General features: G+C 46.6%; 1 protein-coding gene across 2 annotated transcripts in view; it reads left to right on the top strand.

Annotated features, from left to right (window-relative positions):
- Nucleotides 1-21,070, top strand: part of SYT17 (synaptotagmin 17) — a 40,221-nt gene that overhangs the window by 11,693 nt on the left and 7,458 nt on the right. For both annotated transcript variants that reach the window (XM_074919026.1, XM_074919027.1), the window contains 2 exons: nucleotides 10,624-10,744; nucleotides 11,563-11,718. In XM_074919026.1, the coding sequence (XP_074775127.1) occupies nucleotides 10,624-10,744; nucleotides 11,563-11,718 (277 nt within the window). The remainder of the gene's footprint in view (nucleotides 1-10,623; nucleotides 10,745-11,562; nucleotides 11,719-21,070) is intronic.

The following is a 21,070-nucleotide window of genomic DNA, read 5'->3' on the forward strand; positions in this document are numbered from 1 at the left end:
ACAAAATCTCTACAGACTTGTGGCATAATGCATGAGCAAAAAATTGCAAGGTAGCGATGGATTTCTTTTGGTCATGTCCCTGAAGGAAATAAACTTGCCATAGATTTTGTCTGATGTAAGTGGCACGTTGCATGTGTGCAAGTTTGAGCACGTGTTTTGGACTAGATTGAACCGTCCAGTGGGATGGGAAGAGAAGATGCAGAGGGTCTGTGTGCTTCCATGTCTGCTCTCGGGGAAGGGCCCTGGTCAGTGCCACCTCCTTGCCAGCCAGGAAAAGAGCTGTTCAATGGAAAGGTCTGAGCTTTGCAACCAGGAATGGGGGTTAGCTACCAGATTTGCTACTAGCAGTGTCACCCATGTAGCTAGAGGCACAGGACCCTGTAAAAAGCCAAGCTAAATGTGCAGCATGAGCAGCATCTCATATGTTTGTGCTAAGGACAGGAATGCCACTTGAGGTTGGTGTAACAGAGTTGTCTCTCCCAGTTCCTTGCCAGCTCTTGGATTGCAGTTTCTAAGTTTAGAGCCTTTGCTGAATCAAAACCCTGAGTGAACTTGGATGGTTCACATTTTCTTTGATTTTTATGTGGTCACAAAAAGAGTGGCATAGTCAGAGTTATTAGATGAGATGAACAGTAAATCATTGACTTCACTGCTGATTTACGGTGTGGGTCCAAGAGTCTGATTTGGAGTGGAAACTTGTGGTCAAACACTTGTGGAAGTAAAATGCACTGAGCAGTATTTGTATGTGAAGCCAGCCAGGTCTCTGACCCTGCTTTGCCCCTTCTCTGTGTGCAGAGGGGCTGAGAGTGCTTTTACCTCTTGCTCAGACCTCTGCAGTGTGCAAGGGAGGAGAAGATCAAGACCTCTGATAACTGCAAGAGATCCAAGTAGATTTGCTGTAATAGGAGTGTTACAGGATTAGCCAGAACTATGTTCAGGCAAAAAGGAAACTTTTGGAAGTAGTACACAAGTCAAAATTGTGGGGCCTCTGAGCATGTCTTTATGTAGGACATTGTACCAGTGGGATCTGCTTTGCTCGGTCGAGTGGCTGTGTTACAATGCAGTTCATCAGGAAAATGAACAAGGACAGATATTCCTGGGCACCCCTCACTGTCTGGGCCTTTTCCCCAAATGTTTTTTTATAAATGACTGCAATAACTTATTTTTTGGTGTGATTCATCATGGGCTCTGCATTGTGTATCTGAGGACAGAGCTCTCCTCTTTGCATCCCATTATCCTCCCGCGATTCACACCATGCAGCCTGGCTTCCCCCCCTCCTCTGCTTTTGCATGATAAATACTTCTCTGTGTTATGTATCTTTTTATTAGTAACATGGATTCATTCCACAGCTAATACAGACCTTGATTAGACAAGATCATCTCTGCCTTCACGTGCCAAGCTCAGAGCCAGCCCTTCCTCCCACCCTCGCCAAAGTTTCATTGAAAGCTTCTGCTGTTTTCAGCAGTGCTGCCTGCTTCACCAGAATTCAGGATAAATTATTTATGCAGAAATTGGCTTTTCTGGTGTTTATAAAAGGAAGAAGAAAAAGAGAAAACTCCATTTAAATGGGCAGGCCTAACCTTACAAGCCTTCTGCATTTATCTGCTTGCCCTTGTATGGAAAAACTTAATTTAAGCAAAAAGTCCTTCACACCTTCATTTATAAAGTACTTCCTTGTTCTTTTTACCTTAGCTGTCAGATTGCAACTGCAAAGAGAACAACAGTACTTGCACTAGGACATCCAGGGAGGGTGTTTGGTATCATCTTTGTGTGTTTTCTCAGTGATAACATTTTTAAAGTTCATTGAATGAGGTATATTTTATCTTAGTGGTGATTAAAGTTAAAGTCATTGATCAAAGGGTTAAAATAAATCCTGGAAGAAGTAAAACAATAAAGCTTATTACTTTGAAAAACTGCATTTCACTGTTTCAGTAACAGTGATGCTTGTGCTAGAAATTTACGAGGTTTTTTGATTGCTAGTTAGAAGGTTCTGCCTGTGGAATGATAGATTTGACATGTTGACTTTTTTTTTATACTTTTTACTTTTTTTGCTTGATTTGTTGAGGGACAGGCAGCCTTTATTAGTTTCTTGTTGGATTGAACCTGAGTCTGCTGAAGTGTACTTTGTGTTGTGAGATTGTGATAGATGGAGACAAGAAAATCTACATGCAGTAGCGTTTTATTTTGCAGAAGGTGTCCTTGGATTCTGGAGAACAGTGCAAAGCTGCTATGGTGCAGTCCTGATGGTTAGGCGATGAAAATTTGCCAGGCTGGGTTGGCTGCCCCAGGGCTCTGACACAGAGCAGCAGCTGGCAGCAACACCCCCCCAGTGATAAAGATAGTGTTGGAGAAAATGCTGAAGCAGATGCTTGAAAAACCAGTAACAGGAGGGAGAGAAAAATAGACAGTCATAGATGTGATATGTAAAGATAAAAGACACAAAATACATGATTTATTTTATTTTTTTTTTTACTGGCATTTATAGACAGAAACATCATGAGCTGGAGAGATGGAGGAAAGTGAATCCAGATGGCAGGAGCTGTGGAGAAGGTTTTCTCTTCATACCAGTGGGAGTGGGATGGGGTAAGGTATGTGGAAGGTCAGAGAAAGTGGCCTAAATGGTATCGGCTGAGATGAACATCTGTTTTGCACTTGCTGCATCCACCTGGAGCCATTGCCATGGAGTTCTGATAAAGTCAGGTGCTGAGTCCTTGTCCTGCCGTCACGCTGAGCCCCATCAAGCCCAGCTGCCTTACTACAGGACTGTGCCAGCACAAGTGAGACCTGCTAAAAAAGATGGGGGATGTCAGCAGTCCTTTGGTGCATGTGATGTCGGGGGGGACAGGTGGGCTTCTCCCAGACTGAGGAATGGTCCAGCTTCTGCAGCCAACAGCTCCACTGACTCCGCTGTGAGCTGGGCCAGGATAAGCTCCTTAGGCCTGTGGATGGGATGTACAGCTCCTCAGTGGGTGAAAGCCCATCATCATTACTTGCAGAATATCTTCATTACCACCTCATGGAGTTGCTTGTTAACTGACAGCCTGAGAACTTCCCTGGGGTGTAACGAGGCGGGCTGTGCAGCATTGCTGTGCTTGTTCTGTCTGGGTTGTCAGAGAACCCGAATAGAGGTGGGCACCATGCTGTCCTCTCAGCCCTAAGGAATCAGTACAATAAACCACTTGATGCTAAGCTTCAGGCAAAAGACTGTACCTGTGCATAAGTGCTTTTTTAGTTTGGATCATGCATTGAACTCTTAGGGGAACTGAGTCCAAAGCGGAGGCACGGGGGAACTGCCGTTCAGTGTATCACCAGAGCCTGCAGCTAAGCACAAGGACTTACTCCTTGTAGAAAATGTCAGTGCAGGTATTGCCAAATTCTTTATCCTTGGTAGTTCTGGGAGGCTTTTTCTTGCAGGGTAATTAATGTGTTCTAAAGCACAGTAGCTACTTGTGGAGTAGCTTGAGTCCAGTCCCCATAGGAACACTCTGCGCTCCTTAAATATCCCCTTAAATGTGTGTGGCTTTGCTTAATTACCATGAATGAAGTTGGCAGGCCTTGCTGTAGCTGGGCTCAGATTCACACATTTCACCGTTAAGATTAATTCTGAAACACATGTTCAGGACCCCAAATTTTATTGACATATGATTCATTTCTCTTTTGGCAGATTTGAGTGGGCAGGAATAAATGTTTTAGACCAGCAGTAATGAGAGCTTGGAGATCATTCTGCAAAACAAAAATTGCCTGGTCGTGGTGGGCAAATAGCATAAAAATTCCTTCTCACCTCAAATTAAGCCATTTTTATAATAGAGGGAGTATGTATTGGACTTGCTCTTTAAAGTTTGTACTATGATTGCACTAGAATGAGCTGTCAGTTTTTTATGTTCAAAATGGTATGTGCTCCACAAATGAAGTGGCTTTGCTGTGACAAGTCTCTGCAATTTTTTGATTCCCATCTCAGGGATAAGCCTACAACAAGTACTGCACTGTTGTTAGCCGTGCCTTGGTTGGGAAGGAAAAGAGAGAAATGAACTTGAAATTCTGGTAATGATTCATTTCAGAGCATTCCTCTTGGGTGCTACGTTGAATTCTGCCCCGCAGCCAGGTGGTTACGGTGTGTGGCTTGGAGGGCGCCAGTTGTGCGTGTACCAGGTTTGTTCCTGGTACCCTTGTTCCTTGACTTATCCAGGCAGCCCTGAGAAGGAGCCGTCCTTGAGGAATGTGGATGATGTCTAGCATTTGGTAGCACAGTGTATTATTGAAAATGATGCCTGTGCCTGTCTCTTGTACAGGCATAAAGCACTGGACAGGGAGAGACTTGGTTCAGAGAGTTGGCACAACAGTTGACTGTGTGTGTCAGTGTGGAACGGGGGTCCATGTTCCTGAGAGTCATGGGAAATTAAATATGAAAGTGAATGTTGTCAAGGCTTTTTCCTTTTCTTCCTTTTTTTTTTTTTTCTTTCTATCCAAAAGCTTAGCAGCTGCTTAATTAAAGGAATGATGCAGAATCACTGATGATGAACATGGATTGGTTACATTGGGCTATGCTTGCTCATTAACAGGATGCTAAAATCAACCTGTCAGCTTACCTGTGTCCAGCAGGAGAGATGCTCTGGGCAAAGGCTGGCTGGAGGCAGGGTGCCACCACCCTGCAGGTCACTGGACTTGAGGCAACTGTGATGGGATGCTGGGATGGATGTCTGTCTGTCATGATGACAGTTTTTGGTTCTTAACCTGTGGTTTGTTGTCATATTTTGGCTTATGGTATCCTACCATCTTTCTTTCACTCTGTATCTTTATTTTTTCCCCAGATCCATTTTGGTTTGGTTTGGTTTTTTACCCCCCTTTCCTTTTCCAGTCTTTAAAGCTCCAGCACTGAGAAACTTTTCTTCTTGATCTTTTTCTCTGCTTTATCCTTATCTGTCTCTTCTGCTTCCAGCTGCCATCTTGGTCACTTCATCCCTTCCCCTCTGTGCTGTTCACTCGCCCTTGCTGCAGAGGACTGGGATGCTCTGGGGTGTATTTTGTTGAGGAGGAGCCCAGAAGAGGGGTTGGTGGGGATTGTGGGCAGGACCTCTCCATAGGAAATCTCCTTCCCAAAGATCTTTGCACTGGAGAGGCTTTCTCATGGCCATCCAAACTGATGCAAAGCCAGTTAGACTTTAGAGGAGGGATTTTGTGGCTCTTTTCATCATACATCTCCTTGGCATCTGTTACATAGGTAACACTGTTCTTACTCATTGGTAAGTTTTTTTGTTTTTTGTTTTTTTTTTCAGATTCTGGTCCTTAATAGCTAGCCTTCTTGAAATGATTGCTGTGTGTCACAGGATGCTGTAGAAAGCCTGTTAGAGCAAACTGTTCTAAACCATCAGTTTTTTAATGTGCCTGGAGGTACCATCAGAGATAACCTTGAGGAGAAAAATCAATCTGAAACTTCATTAGGGGCGTTGCATAGATGTCTGTGCTGATGTAATGTGCTCTGGTTCCTGTTGGGAATCGGGAGGGTTTCAGCTGCAGAATTTTGCTGGTGTTGTAGCAATGCACAGCAAACAGTCTGGGGGGTCTGTGAGGGAAGAATTGCCCTGATCCAAACAAGATGTGCAAATGACATTAATTAAAAACTCCTTTTCCCTTGAGGTAGCCTCTTTGTGTTCCAGAGATGACAGAAAAAAACCCAAACTTCACATGTGTCTGGTTCAACCCAAACAGTACTGCAGAAGGTTCTGGATCGCAAATGAGCCGAAGGCTGCACATCCAAACGACTGGCTGTGTAACACAGCTGCGGAGAGGAACAGCCAGAAGTGAAATGTTAATCAGAGCTTCAGGAGAGTCGGACATCCCAGACTTGGTGTCACTCCGGCACCTCATCAAACAGGAAATTGCTTTTCCAGGATCATCTGGGATCTCGGCACAAATCAGTGCATCATCAGCATAATAATGGCAACTAAATGATGCCTTTGCACGGCTGTGCCTGAGGGGCACCTCTGCACTCTGTGTTCTGTGAACAAAATATTCAGGGCGAAACCAACAGCATTTTAGTTTCCTGATGAAAAGACCTAGGAAAAGTAAAATTCAGGCACTTCCGTTTGCTGTGGCAGATGAGGTGCTCATGACACCTCTTATGCAGAAACTTGCATCCCTCTTCTCAGCTCAGCCCCTATGTGAGTCTGAGGTTTGGGGAGGCTCCAGTGTGTGGCAGAACAAAAGCCATGCTTCTGTGCCTGCAGTCCCCTAGCAGAAAGTGTCTTAGGCTGCTGCTGATAAAGATGCCTATAAACAAGGTGATGGGCACAGGGGCCAGTGGTTGTGGCAACACAGAGTGTTGCCAAGGTGCAGGTGGGTCCATGAGCTGGGGGAGCATCTTGGGCAGCTCCTGTGGCCCTTCGAGCCACCCAAGGCCTCTATGGCCACTCATCCTTCCCTGAGCTGAGTCTCCTGCCTGCCCTGTGGCAAAAAGCCTCCTGTTTTTTTTATCGTGTAGTGGACCTTGCTGTGCTCCCTGGTTATCTCCCTTTTGCCCACTGAGCCAGTGAGCCCATTAAGCTGCAGCTCTGCCTGCATCCTCATCTTCATCTCTGACACAAGGTATGCTACCGGTGTGTCTTGTTAGCAAGACCATCACATCAGCAAAGGTACACTGCAGTGTGAGCTTGGGGAAAGCAGGGGGAACTAAAACCTGAGGAGGTTGCGTTGTACCTCGGGCTTCTTGAAGGAACCCATTAATTCTTTGCTTGTTTGCTAATGATGACAGGTGAGCAGAGAACAGGAGAAAGTTAGCAGGTGTGGTGCTGCACAGCATGGTAGAGGTAGTGCTGCTCTGATGTGCCAGGGAGGAATGTGTGGTAGCTGCTGGCCACTGATTAGTTTTCTTGAGTGCTTTATGTCCCCTCAGGCACTGTGGCAGGATTTGAAGCATGTTTCCTAGATCCTTGTGGCTAAGCTAGAAATAATGCATTTATAAGATCAGAGACAGTTCACTGCTCGAGTTAAGTGTCTTGAAAAGGCTGAGTCACTTGTATGGGGAGGTGAGCTATCCAGGGATCTGGGTTTCCTTCTGAAAACACCTTTTATAGTCGCTGCAAACACTGCTGGTGCTCTGCCTACAGGCTGCTTTCTTGCTGGCTTTGGGCACGCCCATCCTGCTGTGGCCTCTCTGCGTTGGATCGTATGTTGCTTCCCTTAAAATAATTAGCAGAAATCTGGGCATGCTTGAAAAACATTAAGGGGTAGAAGGTGATACTGATGTTTGGGGAATTTAGGCCTGATCTGAGACTCATTAAAGCTGGTGGTAGTCTGTCTTCTGACTTCAGTGGGTCACACTGACAGAGTATAGCATTTTATATTGCACCTTACTCAAATTTAAGCCCAGGTAGTAAAAAAGATTTTTCTAGAGGTGGCGATATCCTTCTTAGGTTTAGATCCTATGTAAAATCAGGGATTTATCTTTACCTTTACGTATCGGAGGCTCGTGAGTTAGGCAGCAGTGTGATGGTTACATTATAGTGGCTCCTTCAGTAAGCTCTGCAGGGGTTATGGGATGCGGTGCTGGGGAGGGTTCAGGTGGGGATAGGTGCCTGGTTCTCGTGGGTGTTACATACCTATTCTGATATTGTCAGTGTGCAACATGGGGTAATTTTTAAAAATGGAGCATAAACATAAATGTGTCAGAAGCATGGAGATCCGCCTTCCCTTGCTGAGCTTCACTGCTTCTCCCGGATCCAAGGAAGCCCCTTAGTTCCTGCAGATCAACAGGTCAACAGCTTCCACCAATAGACAAATCCAGAAGTAATTACCCCTGATTTTAATGTGGATTTTCAGCATTCTAAGCTTGAGGGGACTTGAAAGGTCCAATATCCCTGCCCAGTGCCAGCTTGCCTCCTGGTTGCACCAGAAGTTTGGTATTTGCAGCTGGAGCTGTTTGATTGCCTCTTCCCAGCAGGTAATAACATCACTAATTGGTTTCCTAATTTGTGCTCTCCAAATGTACCTGAATTTCTAGGAATTAAAGCCTGCGTGAAACCTGATGTAGCAGTGAATGCAAGTGGAAGACAGACTGCATATGTTAAAAATGTTGTTGATGTTATAAAAAATGAGCTGGGATTGAGGGGTACCTCAGGTGGATCCTGTTGTGGATGGCGCTGTGGGCACTTCAATATTTTGTTACTGTCCTGGTAGTAGATTTAGAAGTCACCGGCTGTTCTTGATGATAAATCTATCTTCAGGCTGTTCCAGCCACAGACCCAAGAGGAGTGGTTTTGGGGAAAATCAAACCAAAGATGATGGTTTAAATTAGATAGATGTTTAAATCATCTTGGATGTGATACTCTTAATTAGATCCTTATGTTGTGCAACCACTGGGCACAACAGTCTATGTAGGTATGGTTTGACCTCGTAAAAATTGTGAGCACCATGAGCATATTGGGTCAGGTTTGTGTTGGGGAATGTCTTTCTGATGGAAAGGGCTTGAAATATCTGTTGAACATAACTGTGATACAGGAGTTGGCAAAGGTTCACAGAAGAGGCTACCTTCTCAGTGAAGCAAAACCACTGTAGCTGCAGAAGAACATGCATGTGGTGAATGTGAGTATGTGTGCTGTGTAGCCATATACTGCCACATAATGTGACCCAGGAGATTCTGTGACAACAGGACTGTGGTGTAAGAAATGAGATGCTTTTTCTCATGGGGGCGAGGGGCTGTGGGGAAGGTCAGGCAGAAGGTGGGCCAGCTTGGGGTGGATGCTACTGGGCTGGCTCTGAAGCTGGCTCCTGGGGCAGTGAAGTGTGCGAGGAGGGCATGTGGGTTTGCCTTAGGATTCCATGATGTAGGTCCATGCTTTTTGCCCAGGGCCTGAGTCAGGGTGTTGCTGTACTTGCAGCCTTCGCCCTGTTCCCTGCATGGTGCTTCCCTTGTCCTTTGCTCATTAAAGGGTTAAACCCAGAGGGGTTGCTTTGCCAGCTCCTGAAATGCAGAGACATTTGGTGTGAAATCTGGCAGCCTATTGCCATGTTTTCTGTGGAAAGACAAAAATGGTATATTGGATTAAGCTGAATTGTATTCTGTAGCATTGAAGGTGCCGGACTTCTTCAGCCTGCCACCTGCTCCTGTATGCTGTGCACGTCCTGCTGCCTTCACCGAGAGTAGTCAGCAGGAACAGGAGAGGAGACGGAGTGCCTTGGAGGAAACTTTTAATACCATTACCTGATATCAGTTTTAGTGCTTGGCTTGTTAGGTGAGGAGCTGAGTGGCCTGCCCTTAGCGGGAGCTGTTCTGTGCTGCTGGCCAGCCAGACAGGAGGTGCTGGGCTGCTCCTAGCAGAGGGACAGGGCTTTTCCCTCAGTGCCTCCTTGGGTTTGGTCCGAGCCCTCTGGTTCATCTGTGCTCAGTGGAAACTGTGCTTTTCCATACGCAGATGAATAGCTGTGACCTGATTGGGTTTCCTGGCAGCCCTAGCCTCAGTTTCCCCAGATCCGCCGATAGCTTTGCCAGGGATGGGTACCTTGTATGCTGGCCCATGTGCTAAGGAACCTGATTCTTTGGGTCAATTCAGGCTGTGACTGTGTCTCAGAGCTTTTTTCTTTATTGTCTACGCAGTCCTTCAGTCTCTGATTTCTGTAATCTAATATTTGGAGCATCAGTAAAGCTATTTAAGCCTTTTGTTGTGGTTGAAATACCATTGCAGCTTCTTTTCCTTTTGGGGATGGGCTATGACCATCCGATCTAGGCTTGGTTTTGAACTGTTTGGCTATCTGGGATGAAGAATTAGATCTGCACTCCTGCATGGACCTGAGACAAGGCAGATGGATTGATGCTCTGTCCAGGCTGGCTGGTGTGTTTCCAGCCTCCAGAGTTGTTTCACTGTGTGTATTTTGCATCTGAGAATAACATCATCTCGGAGCCAGGTCATGCTATGGGGGAGAGGTTATTTTAAGCTGTCACGTCTGAGGAGCAATGATGTCAATTCTCCAACTCTTTTTCTTAATTACTAGTTTTAAGCATCATTAAGTAGAAGGAAAAGAAATAATGGCTGAACAGCTATACTGATGTGAAGCTATGGCTGCGGTACAGACTAATGAACAGGAAGGGCACAGTTAACCTGTGCCATGGTCTCTGTGTAGAACAGGCTGGATGCCAAGGGGCTGTCTCCTCTGAATTCCTTCCTGTGACCCAGGGGTGCATTAACTATCTTGTGCCTGAACTCCCCAACAGCTTGTGTGGTTCTTGGGGGCTGGGCAGGAAAGAGGATGTCTTCTCCAATGGGTCTGTGTTTTGAACATTAATAAGGATGTGAGGTTGATGAGATCAGAACCACCTGGAACAGTTCAAAATGGAGCACGTAGAAACTACTGACTTTGTATTCATTCCTCCTTATAGGTCCTCTTTGGATAACTGTTGAAAAGCTGGTGGAGGATCAATGATTAAAGAACAGTCTTCACCTGGGGATAGTAATCTTTCTTGTTTCTGCTCAGCATGAGGTACCACCAGATGGTTCTTGGTTGCAGTGTAGAGCGTGACTAAAATTTGTTTTTCAGGCACTTAGACAAGTGGGATTTATTTAATTTCTCTTCCTGCTCTTCCCTTGCCCTCTGAGCTCTGTTCTGAACTTCCACGTTCCTTTTTCCCTGCAGAATGAAGTGGAGCTGGGAGAGCTGCTGTTGTCACTAAACTACCTACCCAGCGCGGGAAGGCTGAATGTGGACATCATTAGAGCAAAACAGCTTCTTCAGACAGACATGAGCCAAGGCTCAGGTAAAGGGCAGTGCATTTCTCACATTACTCATGCACATATTATATGTGATGTTAAAGCAGATCAGTGGTGAGGCTGCAATTTGTGGGGCACCCAAAGGGGTTTGGATGCTCAGTTCCTATTAATACAGGGCTCTGGATACTCATTTTATTTATATATATATATATATATATGTATATATGTGTCCAGCTTTGGAACACTTACTCTGAAATAAAATGGAGGATATGAATACCTTTGCCATATTTAAAGTAAAAATCTCTGAACCAGGGTGAGGTGAGGAACCAGGATCTCTAAACAACCCCTGTGTTGTGTTCTGTAAGGCAGCCCATTTGTGGCTGTGCTGTTTTGCCGTTGCCACGTGCTGCCTGAGTGTTAATTTTGCAGTGGATTCACTGACGATATCTAACTGCTCTGTGGATGATGTGAGGTTTTTCCAGTGTCCATGCGTTGCTCCCTGATGTTTCTGAATGTGCTGGCTGGTAACTGCTTCATACATATGTTCTCAGGTGTTTTTTCAATGCTCCCTGCCGCAGCCACTGGTCCTGCCAGACTACTGGCATTTTCCAAAAAGAACAGTATGCTTGGCTTCTGTCAAGGCTGCCATTAATCGTGGTTTTGGCAGGGAGCATTTTTAATCCAGCTGCCTGACTTTTGTCTCCACTGCAAATCCCTGGGAGAGGTGTGGTGGTACAAACCCCATCATTTTCAAATGCTGTTTTCCAGCACGGTCCATCCCTGTGGTGCTGAACCTTCACGAGCCAGGGTACTGACTCACGACACCCGTAACGTAGAGGCTATGTTTTGTATTTTTTTTTGTCAGATCCTTTTGTGAAAATTCAGCTTGTTCATGGATTAAAATTAACAAAAACCAAGAAGACCTCCTGCATGCGGGGGACGATAGATCCCTTCTACAATGAGTCCTTCAGCTTCAAGGTTCCACAGGAAGAACTGGAGAATGCCAGCCTAGTGTTCACAGGTAAATGTGGTGGTGTTGCCGACTTGGCATGATCATGGTTATCTCCAACGTGAACAAAGAAGCAGTTGTAGGTGTGCAGATGAGCCTGTGCAGGATGATGTCTGTCCTGGTAGCCACCCTGCAAGGGGTGACCATAGTTGGGGTCTCCAGGGACGCTTAATTAGCACTCTGTCCTCTGCAGAAGCTGTTCCCACCATGGCCAGCTGGTGGCTGGAGCTTGCTGGGAGTGCACATTATTGGTCCTGTGCTTAGTTGGTGCCATTGGGAGTGCTTTGTGCAGAGGAGGAGGAGGCGGTATTATTTGCATTTCTCAGTGGTGACCAATTTGGACATAAAGTCATAAATTAGAAGAATGAAAGGGAAGTATTGAACAATCCCAGAGCCCAAACACTGGCAAAGATAACTTCTGGTACTTGACACAGTTTGCCGGTGAGGTGATGCAGGTGTAGGTGTTTGACACTGGCATCACCTGTTCTGTAAGCAGCTTTGTTCATGCCTTTATTTCTAAAGGGCTGGGACTCGGTGCCAAGCCCTGAGTGGCACAGCTGAGGGAGACAAGACACAGACCACTCAGGCTGTGAGCGAGAAGTCCCAGAGCTAACCTCACTCGAGAGCTTTGTCAGTGCTGGAGGTGTTTGGCTGGGATAGGAATTCTTATTTTTAAATAGTTTCTGAATCTCCTGGCATGAAATCTGAATCTCTAGGCCTGAAAACACTCGAAATCGGCAATTGGGTGTGCTGCGCGGAGCTGGGCAGCAGCGGTGAGGCTGAACTGAGGGCACGGACCCACTGTGGCTGGTGGCCTTCTCTGCTGTTCTGCAGCGTGGGGGTCTTGGGCAGGGCTGCAGGGACCCCTGGGAAGTGGTGGGTTTCCCTCCTGTGCCGTGATTTCACCCAGCCGATGTGGGCTGTGGAGTTCAGGCACCATCAGGAGCAGGGTCAGACCTTGTTGCTCTCAGCAGGAGCAGAGGGGCTGGGTGGCGGGACCCACGCTCTTCCACCACACTGGGCTCCCTTGCTTCACAAACATGTTTTTTGGCAAATTTGCACCCATTACTCACCATCTTTGGACAAAGAGAAAGGAATCTGCATCTGAAAGAACATATTTTGAAGTATTTTTAAATTTTATTTCTTACGTGGCAGATACAGGTGTCAAAGCTGGTACAAGGAATCTAATTCCAACCCATTAGTTTGTTTCCAAACATGTTACAACAAAAGTGACGCTGATCAGCAATTTAAATTTTGCCCTTCATGCTCAGAAATTTCCTCAGCAAAAAGTCTATAATTAATCACTGCTTTGCATGAACGTCACCCTGACTGTACCTTGCATGTGCAATGATGAATTTGTTCTTGGAAGCTTCTATCAGGTGATCTTGTGACAGACATGAAATACTCTTTTCTTTGTTTTCCCCTTTTCCTAACAGAAGAAGAGGCAGAGTAGCAGCTCTGTGCAGTCGGAAGGGTGAGGGGAATATGGTGCTCCTTGCCACAGCTGATGAAGTTAGCATTAATGGGTGGATGTCTGATCATTTTTTTCTGTGCGAATGGATGTATTCTCAAATAAATCAATGGGAAGTTAACTGATTTATAATCATAAGTAATGCAGTTGGATTTCAGTGGCGTGCCTTTTAAGTGGTGCTTCACTTTCTAAATGACGTGTTGCTTGCTTTGAATGTTGCAATAAATAATCCCAGGCCAGAAATGTCACCAGCAGCTCCAAAGCTGGGAAGGAGCATGCAGAGCTTTTTGGAGGAGCAGCGGGGCCAGGTTCTCGTACTGCTGTCTGACTGAGGGGTGATGCACAGCTCTGGCATCGCTGGGCTTGCTGCTTCTGCTGTGGTTGGGACTCTGTGGTTTGTGTAGCCAATATATAGCTGGAGCCAGAGGTGTTGGTCACGTTGTTGTGTGTACAGTCTTCTGCTGGTCCGGTGCCTGTGCCACCTCCTGTTGTTAGAGGAGCCAAGAGCTCATCTTGTTGCGAGGACCTTTGAGTCCTCCTGCACAGGCATCTGCAGTGTCATGGGAGTGAGGTGGCTCAGGGGATCTAGTGGTGGTGAAGATGCTGAGCCGTGTTCAGTGTTCACCTACGTGATGGAGGTGCTCCAGATGTTGGTGGAAGCATATCCTCAACAGGGAGTGCAGCACCAGTCTCTTCTTGTGTGCATCTATGAGGTTTTAATAAAATGAGTATCAGTGTGCAGTGTGGCTGATGTTCTGGGATGGGGATGGTGGTATTCCCCGCATAGCTGCCTTCTTGGCACGTTAGGGCATTGTGCAGCTTAAAAACTTGTAAAGGGCTTTGGGTTCTTCTGTTAAAAGACAGTAAAGAGCAAATGGTTGCCAACATGGAGAAGCTGTACCTTGCAATGTGAGGATCTTTTTATTGTTTTTCACCTCTACAAAGCAGGAGCACGAGCCATGTATTTTTATGTAGGTTTGTTGTTTTTACTTGGGGTTTTGTTTTGTTTTGTTTGGTTTTTTTTTTTTGGCTGCATTGGTGGTTCTTTCTGTTGTGTGATTTGTGGGAATTGGTTTGGGGTTTATTTCTTTTTTTTTTTTTTTTCAATCCACAGCTCTAGTCCGTTAGGTCAGTTAATTAAATTTGCTGTTGAGTCAAAGTCCAGCTGAAAAGGAAAATAATCCTGCTTGAAGGGTGGGTGACAATGCTTTGAATGAGGAGAAAGCTGTAAAAGCAATCGTGGGAGCCAGAAGTGAGTATATCTTCAATAATTTACAGGAACCTTTTTTGTGGCTTCATATTTTGGGCCCAGTCTGCAGCTGTCTTTACATTGGCTTGGCTTCACTGGGAAGCAGTGGAGCTGTGCCAGTCACTATCAGCTGAGGCGTCTGGCTCCCTCTGTGTGGCTGGTACCACACTGCAAAATAAGGCACTCTCTAGACAAAGTAAGATTAATTTTTTTCCCCCTGTTTTTCTTCTGTGCATCAATCTGTCTGGATTTAGGGCACTGTTATAAGAATTTATGCACCATTTTGTTGCAACTTTAGGAAGGATTGTGTGTACAAACACTGCAGGTGGACTGTTTTCTGTAAAGCACCATCCTGCTCCCTGCTTTCCTGGTGGTGCTCTGGAGAGCTGGACCCTGGACTGAACACCCAGTTGACGTGCAGCCAGACCAGGAGATGGGCAGTGGGTGCCTCCAAGATGGGGTGCACAGAATGAGTGCTGCATTAGCCAAGATTTGGGGTGGGCTTGGGTTGGTTCTTAGATGTTTCCTCCTCCTTAGGCATACTAGGATTCAACACTGTAAATTATTGGCATTTACAGATCAAAATGCTTCACCTTCCACATTAGTGTAGGACACCTTGCACAAGCTGTCTGTCTGCCTCCCCCTCTGTTCCTACTCAGATTCTTACTGGAGCTGTCACTAACTCACATGTCCCAGTTCAGTGCCTAAAATGAGGTGGGATTTGCTGAGATGGAGATGTCCTCTCCAGAGGAGGTATACAGGGTCAGGATCACTGCTGCAAGTGTTGTCTGTTCATAGCTTCTCACTAAAAGACGCTAAAACTGGGAAAGCAACTAATAGTCATAACAAGTCTAATGTCTTGAGAGGAAAAAGATGAGGAGTGAGGCAACAGCTAGCGGAAAAGATGTTTGATTTTCATTTCATCCATCAGACGTTGTCTGGGTAATGAGCATCCATATACATACTGTAACAGAAATGCACTTTTTTGAGTGGTTCTTTTTTCGACTTTTTGTCTTTTGGCAACTTGACGCACATCCCCCATGTGCCATGTTCTGCTCAAGTGCAGGCAAGCCATGGGTTCACCTCTTGCAGAGAAGTGGGGCAGGCTTTAAAAGACAGTATGTTGTCCTAACCACATATACCTGTGAACAAAGGTGTTAATTATTCTGTGTCCCTTGGTAAGGGGAAGGTGGAGTTTGGCCCCAGCAGCCAGCCTGTCAGCTGCTGCCCAAGGCCATTTTCAAGAAGGAAAAAGGATATTTGAGGTGTGACTGCAGCCTCTGCTCTTGGGAGGGCTGGATGCCGGGCACCTAGAGACAGTGCGCTCTCCCCACCGATAGATTTTGGGCAGGCTGTCCTATAAATTCCCACCTAACCTTCGGGAGGCTTGGGATGTGCAGCAGGAGGTGAGACGACACCTGAAATCCGAGCACTGTGGTATTTTGTTAATGATTGTAATGTTGTTAATAACAATCGTCGGTAATGCTGTTTGCGTTGCAGTAAAGCCCAGATGGCCCAATAAAAAACACCAACGCTCCAGGGCAAACCACATCTTGGTGACTCGTTAACATCTTTTGATCACCTACCATAAAAAATACGACCTTCAGCGCTCACAGTTGGGGAATATATATCTCCCCAAGGTCCTGTGGTAATTGTGTGTGTCTTTCTCCATCTAAATAAGCTCTTGTACATGTTTACATGACAGCATCTTTAGGGCTTGTGAGGGAGGCAGGGTCTCCAAAGAGGGAAAAATCACTTTTGTGCTCTGGGTATCATCTGTGCAAATGCAGAGGAAAACATTCTTTGCCGTCTGACCTGGCTGAGAGCACAGCTGGAGCTGGGACGAGCATGGGGCTGGTGGTGTCTGATGGAGGGCGGTGGTGGGGCTTGTCCCACTGCAGTGTCCCAGTGTGAGAGGTGGCCATGGATCCAGGACAGGATGCTCTGCCCAGGGGAGTGAAGTGGGCTGGGGCAGGGTTTGCTTGTTGATGGAGAGATCAGCCTCGATGTGTGTGTGACAGCTGGTGAGATCTTCAGCATAAGTCCTGGCAGCTCATGGGCACTCTCTCTTCTGAACCATTCGTAGGATTTTATATGATTCTCTTAACTTTTCAGTATGTTTTAAAAATGTGTCTCCGTTTTCTAGAAATATTTAGGGCCAATTTTTCACTTTTATTTCTTTTTTAAAGTGTTTGAGTTTCTGAGGGAGTGTTGTTGAACAGTGAGACTTTGCACACCTATGCCTGTGATTTCAGCAGCTACTGTAGAAGGTCACTGACAATACCATCAAGCGTCTCCATGCACTGAGTGCTGTAACAGCATGTGTCTTCAGACCCCCAGATCACTTTGATGCTTATCCCAAGGCTCTAATTAACTTCCAGTTAATAGGCAGTACTTAATTAAAATAACAGATTGCTGTTCAATAGCAATATACCTGGTTCCTCTATTGGCTTATTTTCCCTTTCCCTTGGCCTTTGGGAAACTTTAAGGACCATTTAATGAAATTTGAATTTTTAGAGAGGGGGAAAAAAGTCATTGCTAGTGTGTGTTGCTAATGGTGCAGTTCCGTGTAGTTTAGTTTGGTTTGCTTTCACTGAAATATTTATTTTTGAAGGAATACTGCCTATTTGAGCATATTAATTATTTCTGTGGCATTACAGCTTGAGAGGAACTGGGTCTTCCTTGAAATCCTGACTTCTTGTTGGAGGTGGATATTTCGAGATGTTTCTGTATCTGGAGTAAATGGTCACTAATGGCACAGATAATCTGGTGAGCACAGCTCTGGCCTGCTGTCACCCTCCTCTCCTGGGGATGATGGAGATGCTCTGGTACAGACCAGTTTGGTTTTGTATGTTGTCTAATGAGCATTTTTTGGATGTTCAATAGCAAATATTTTAGAGTATTCTTGATCCACATGACACGGTTTCTGGGGCAGTCGGTGGTGGTGGAGCGGGGGGAGGAGAGCAGCCCTGACCTGTTGGAAGAGGCTGTACAGAGATGGGCCAGAGCTGAAGGTGGTCATCAACTCCAGACCTCACCTTCCACGTGAGCCCAGGTTAGGTGGAGGGGCAAACTGCTGCACCAGAGGCTTACAGCTCACAGACCCACACTTAGCCATCACAGCTGGAAATAAAACTAACTAGGGTTCATTCCAGGTGAGTCCTAAAGTTAGGCCCCTGGGTGGCTTGAGTCCTGGTTGAGGAGAAGATGGCTGAAGCTCCTTGGAGCTTAAAACTACTATTTTTTTTCCCTGTCAACTCTGGTGGTCAGACTTGTCATGTAGACATTGGAGACAAAGTGATGCTTTTGGTGTTTGCCTGCACTGCACAAAATTTATAAAAGTCCCATGAATGGGATGCAGAGGGAGCAAGGCTTCTCAGTGATTTTTTTTTTTTTTTAAGTAACAGGCCGATTTCCAAATGTCCCAATTAGCTGAGCAGGTTGAAGGCTAATAATGGTTTTGTCCTCAGGCTTCTCCAGAAATACACCTGAATTCTGATTTGCCTGACCGTGTATGACCTTCAGATGCCAGCACCGTCTTCAGGTGCCTGTTTGCAGGGATGGAAACTGCAATGTATTTGGGGTCCTTACACATACACATTTTGACTTGCTGCTTCAGATGCTCATCTCTCCTTTCTCCTATTACTTTTTCTTCCCTGCAAAAAAATATTCAGGCACTTTCTTTTGCATGCATACATGCAGGAAAAAAAAAAATCCTTTAATATATGAGGCAAATGAAACTTTTTTTTTTTTCTCCATACTGGAACACAGGAGGAAGTAGTGGTTTCTGTTTTGAAACACTACTATGTTGGACACAGTAACATCTCTTGGATGGATAGATAATTAGGCAACTTGCTGCTAGAAAATAGTTTCTTGTTGTTTATTAGACGTGTGTTTCTGATGTACCGCACTGTCTGTATATTCCACATATCTGGAGCTGCAGAATCTAATCTGTGCTTAAACCTGTGTAATCCTATCTTAACCAAAGGGGGAAAAAAAAAGAGAAAACCATTGATGTCAGCACTGGATTTTCTGGGATTTATACCTGTTTAATTTAGGTCAGAATTTGGCCTTTGTGCCTGGCATTATAAAACACTTCGTGTATTTATGCATCAGACACCATATGGTCTGTGCTCAGGTCTGGGGAGAGCAGAGTGTTCCTGGCCCGTGCCTCCCATGGTCCTGGCTCCTTTGCTCCAGGTCTCGTGACTACACGAGGTGACCCAGCAGGTCTTGTGAGGACATCTTCTGCTCCCGGGGCAGTGGGAGTGGGGCACAGAGAGATGTGGTGGCAGTGGGAGACCTTGGCCTCCTGGAGAGCACCCTGCCTGGCAGAGCCTCTCTGCAGCGGGTACGATGCATGGGCTGTGAAACCCTTCTGGGAGGAGGAAGGTCCCCATTGCTCTCCATCCTCCAGATCCCATCTGTGGCTTCCCGGTCTCTGTGATAGGCACTGTTTGTCAGCCTGGAGCAGGTGACAGCAGAACAGGCAGTGAGGTCAGTCAGAGATGCTGAGTGGGGTCCTGCCGCCCCGACCCTGGTTGGGGATCACCCAGGGAAGGTACTCCAGGGATGGATTTGGCTTTTTGCAGCAGACTTGCTGCTTTAACGAGGAGGAGTGAAACGCTATTAATCCTGGTGAGAGCAACAAGATGCTGACTCTTTCTTAGCCAATCTATTGCTCGCTTAGAAGGCAAAATTAGATTCTTCAGGGGAACCAACTTAGTTAATAACGGTAGCTGATTGCAGACGTGGCAGAAACTGCTTGTCCTGGAGCTCTCTGGAATTTCGGGAGATTCTTTTTCTTCTAAAGAAAGGAGCAAACCCTCCTCTCTCCAGGCTGATCATCAGCACTTCTCATTTTGCCAAGCCCATTAATTTAAGGAGTGTCACGTCTCTCTCACCTCGGCTTTTCATCTTGTTTGGCTCATGCCACGGTGAAAGAAATTGCTCAGACGTCTCACAAGGCCATAATCTTTCTGAGTATCAAATGAGGAAGAATCTCAGTGGCAGTAGCTGCTCTGGGCGGCTCGCAGTGTCTGGAGATGAAATGCTTGTGCCTGGCCCTGTGGCTGTTGGAGGAGACGCGTGAACGTGCCGTCCGGGCTGCCTCTCCGCACGGCCATCCCAGCCTTCCTTCACAGCCGCTGTATGGCCCTGGGGTTGGAGCCTGGTCGTGTGAGGTCTGTAAATGGCATGAAGCCATTCATGTGCTCTGTGGGATCTGGGGCTCATAGTGTGGAGAATTAAGATGCTTTTTTTTTAAAAAAAAAAAAGAGGAATTGGAGGTGGAAAAAGACAGCTGTAGATACTCCTTTTCAATATCCTCCAAGCTGTTGCAGTAGATGCATCTGGTCTGTTATTCCAGTTTCTCCTGATGAGATAATTTCATGAGGTATCATCCCTGCATATCCTTGAGATCTCTGCAAGACATGCCTGTGCATTTGCATTTCCCCTGCTCCCTGGGTCCCTGCTCTCTCCTATGCACTTTCCTCTCCCTGTCTGAGGCCAGACCCCCATTTGCCAAACACCTGTCTCGGGGCACATGCTGGGTGCATCCACAGGGTCCCCTTCCCAGGCTGCAGCACCCAGAGCACAGGGGCTGCCCTCGCAGGAGAAAGAGGAGGGAAAGGGTTTTCCAAAGTGAGTTTCCTTGGTGTGGTGATGTTGCGCTCCCCTATGGAGCAGCACCTGGGTGCTGGAGCGGCGGGGGCCTGTGCACGGCCAGGGTTCTGTTGTGCACCCAAGCAGTGCCCGTTCCCTCGGGAGCTGGGCAGACGCAGACGTCGCAGGGAGCAGCCTCACGGAGGAAGGAGGTGCTGGGAAGTGAGTTTTACGTGTGCATCAGAGCCTGATGGAGATTAAATTGATAAATGTGAAACCATAGCATCTTCTCCTGTGCTTTCCTCTCTTCTCTGCTAAGTACTGTGGGTCATGCTCAAGGAGCTAGGGGCAGAATTTGGTCCGTACCTGTGACCTTTGCAGTGTGCATCATTAGACCAGCTGCTGCCTGCTCCTAGCAGCACCTTCTTTGTGCTAAACAGCTTTTTAATACTGATGTCAAGCAGTTCAAAAGTAGTTTTCAGACATGCTTAACCTGACAGGTCAGACCTGCTAGCTGATGGCAGAGCTCAGCGGCCAACGTGGGAAAGGCTGGGCACTGGTTTCTGCCTGCAAAGGGTCAGGGATGAAGCATTGGCTGCGGGAGTGCTGGAAATGTGAAATAAGGCACTTCTTGAGATCCTGCCAAGCCCTGAGGCTAAAGTGGGGAAGTGCAGGGAGTGTTGATGGGTCAGTGCTAACAGGATTGTGGTTCCTGCCAGAGAGACTCCATAGTCTCATGAGACCTGTCCTCGGGGAGACTCTGCCGCTCAGTTGCGTGTGTGGAGCCTTGGGCACATATTTGCTTATTTTCCCGTTTTCCTCTGGTTTGTCTGTAATCTGAGGATGCACCTGGGCGCAGCGTGCAGAGCGGCTGCTGGAGCAGGGCGCTGCTGGCTGAAGGTTTCTGGGTGTGGGGTTTGGAGCTCGCAGCACCACGCCAGCCGGCAGCGGGCATGGCTGCAGGGGTGCAGTCACGTCTCTGGGCTGCAGGGTGAGGTGTGCCCCTGCTGCAAAGCCCTTGCACCAAGAATATTTGCCAT

Source organism: Athene noctua, chromosome 15, assembly GCF_965140245.1.
Source record: "Athene noctua chromosome 15, bAthNoc1.hap1.1, whole genome shotgun sequence".
Taxonomy (NCBI): Eukaryota; Metazoa; Chordata; class Aves; order Strigiformes; family Strigidae; genus Athene; species Athene noctua.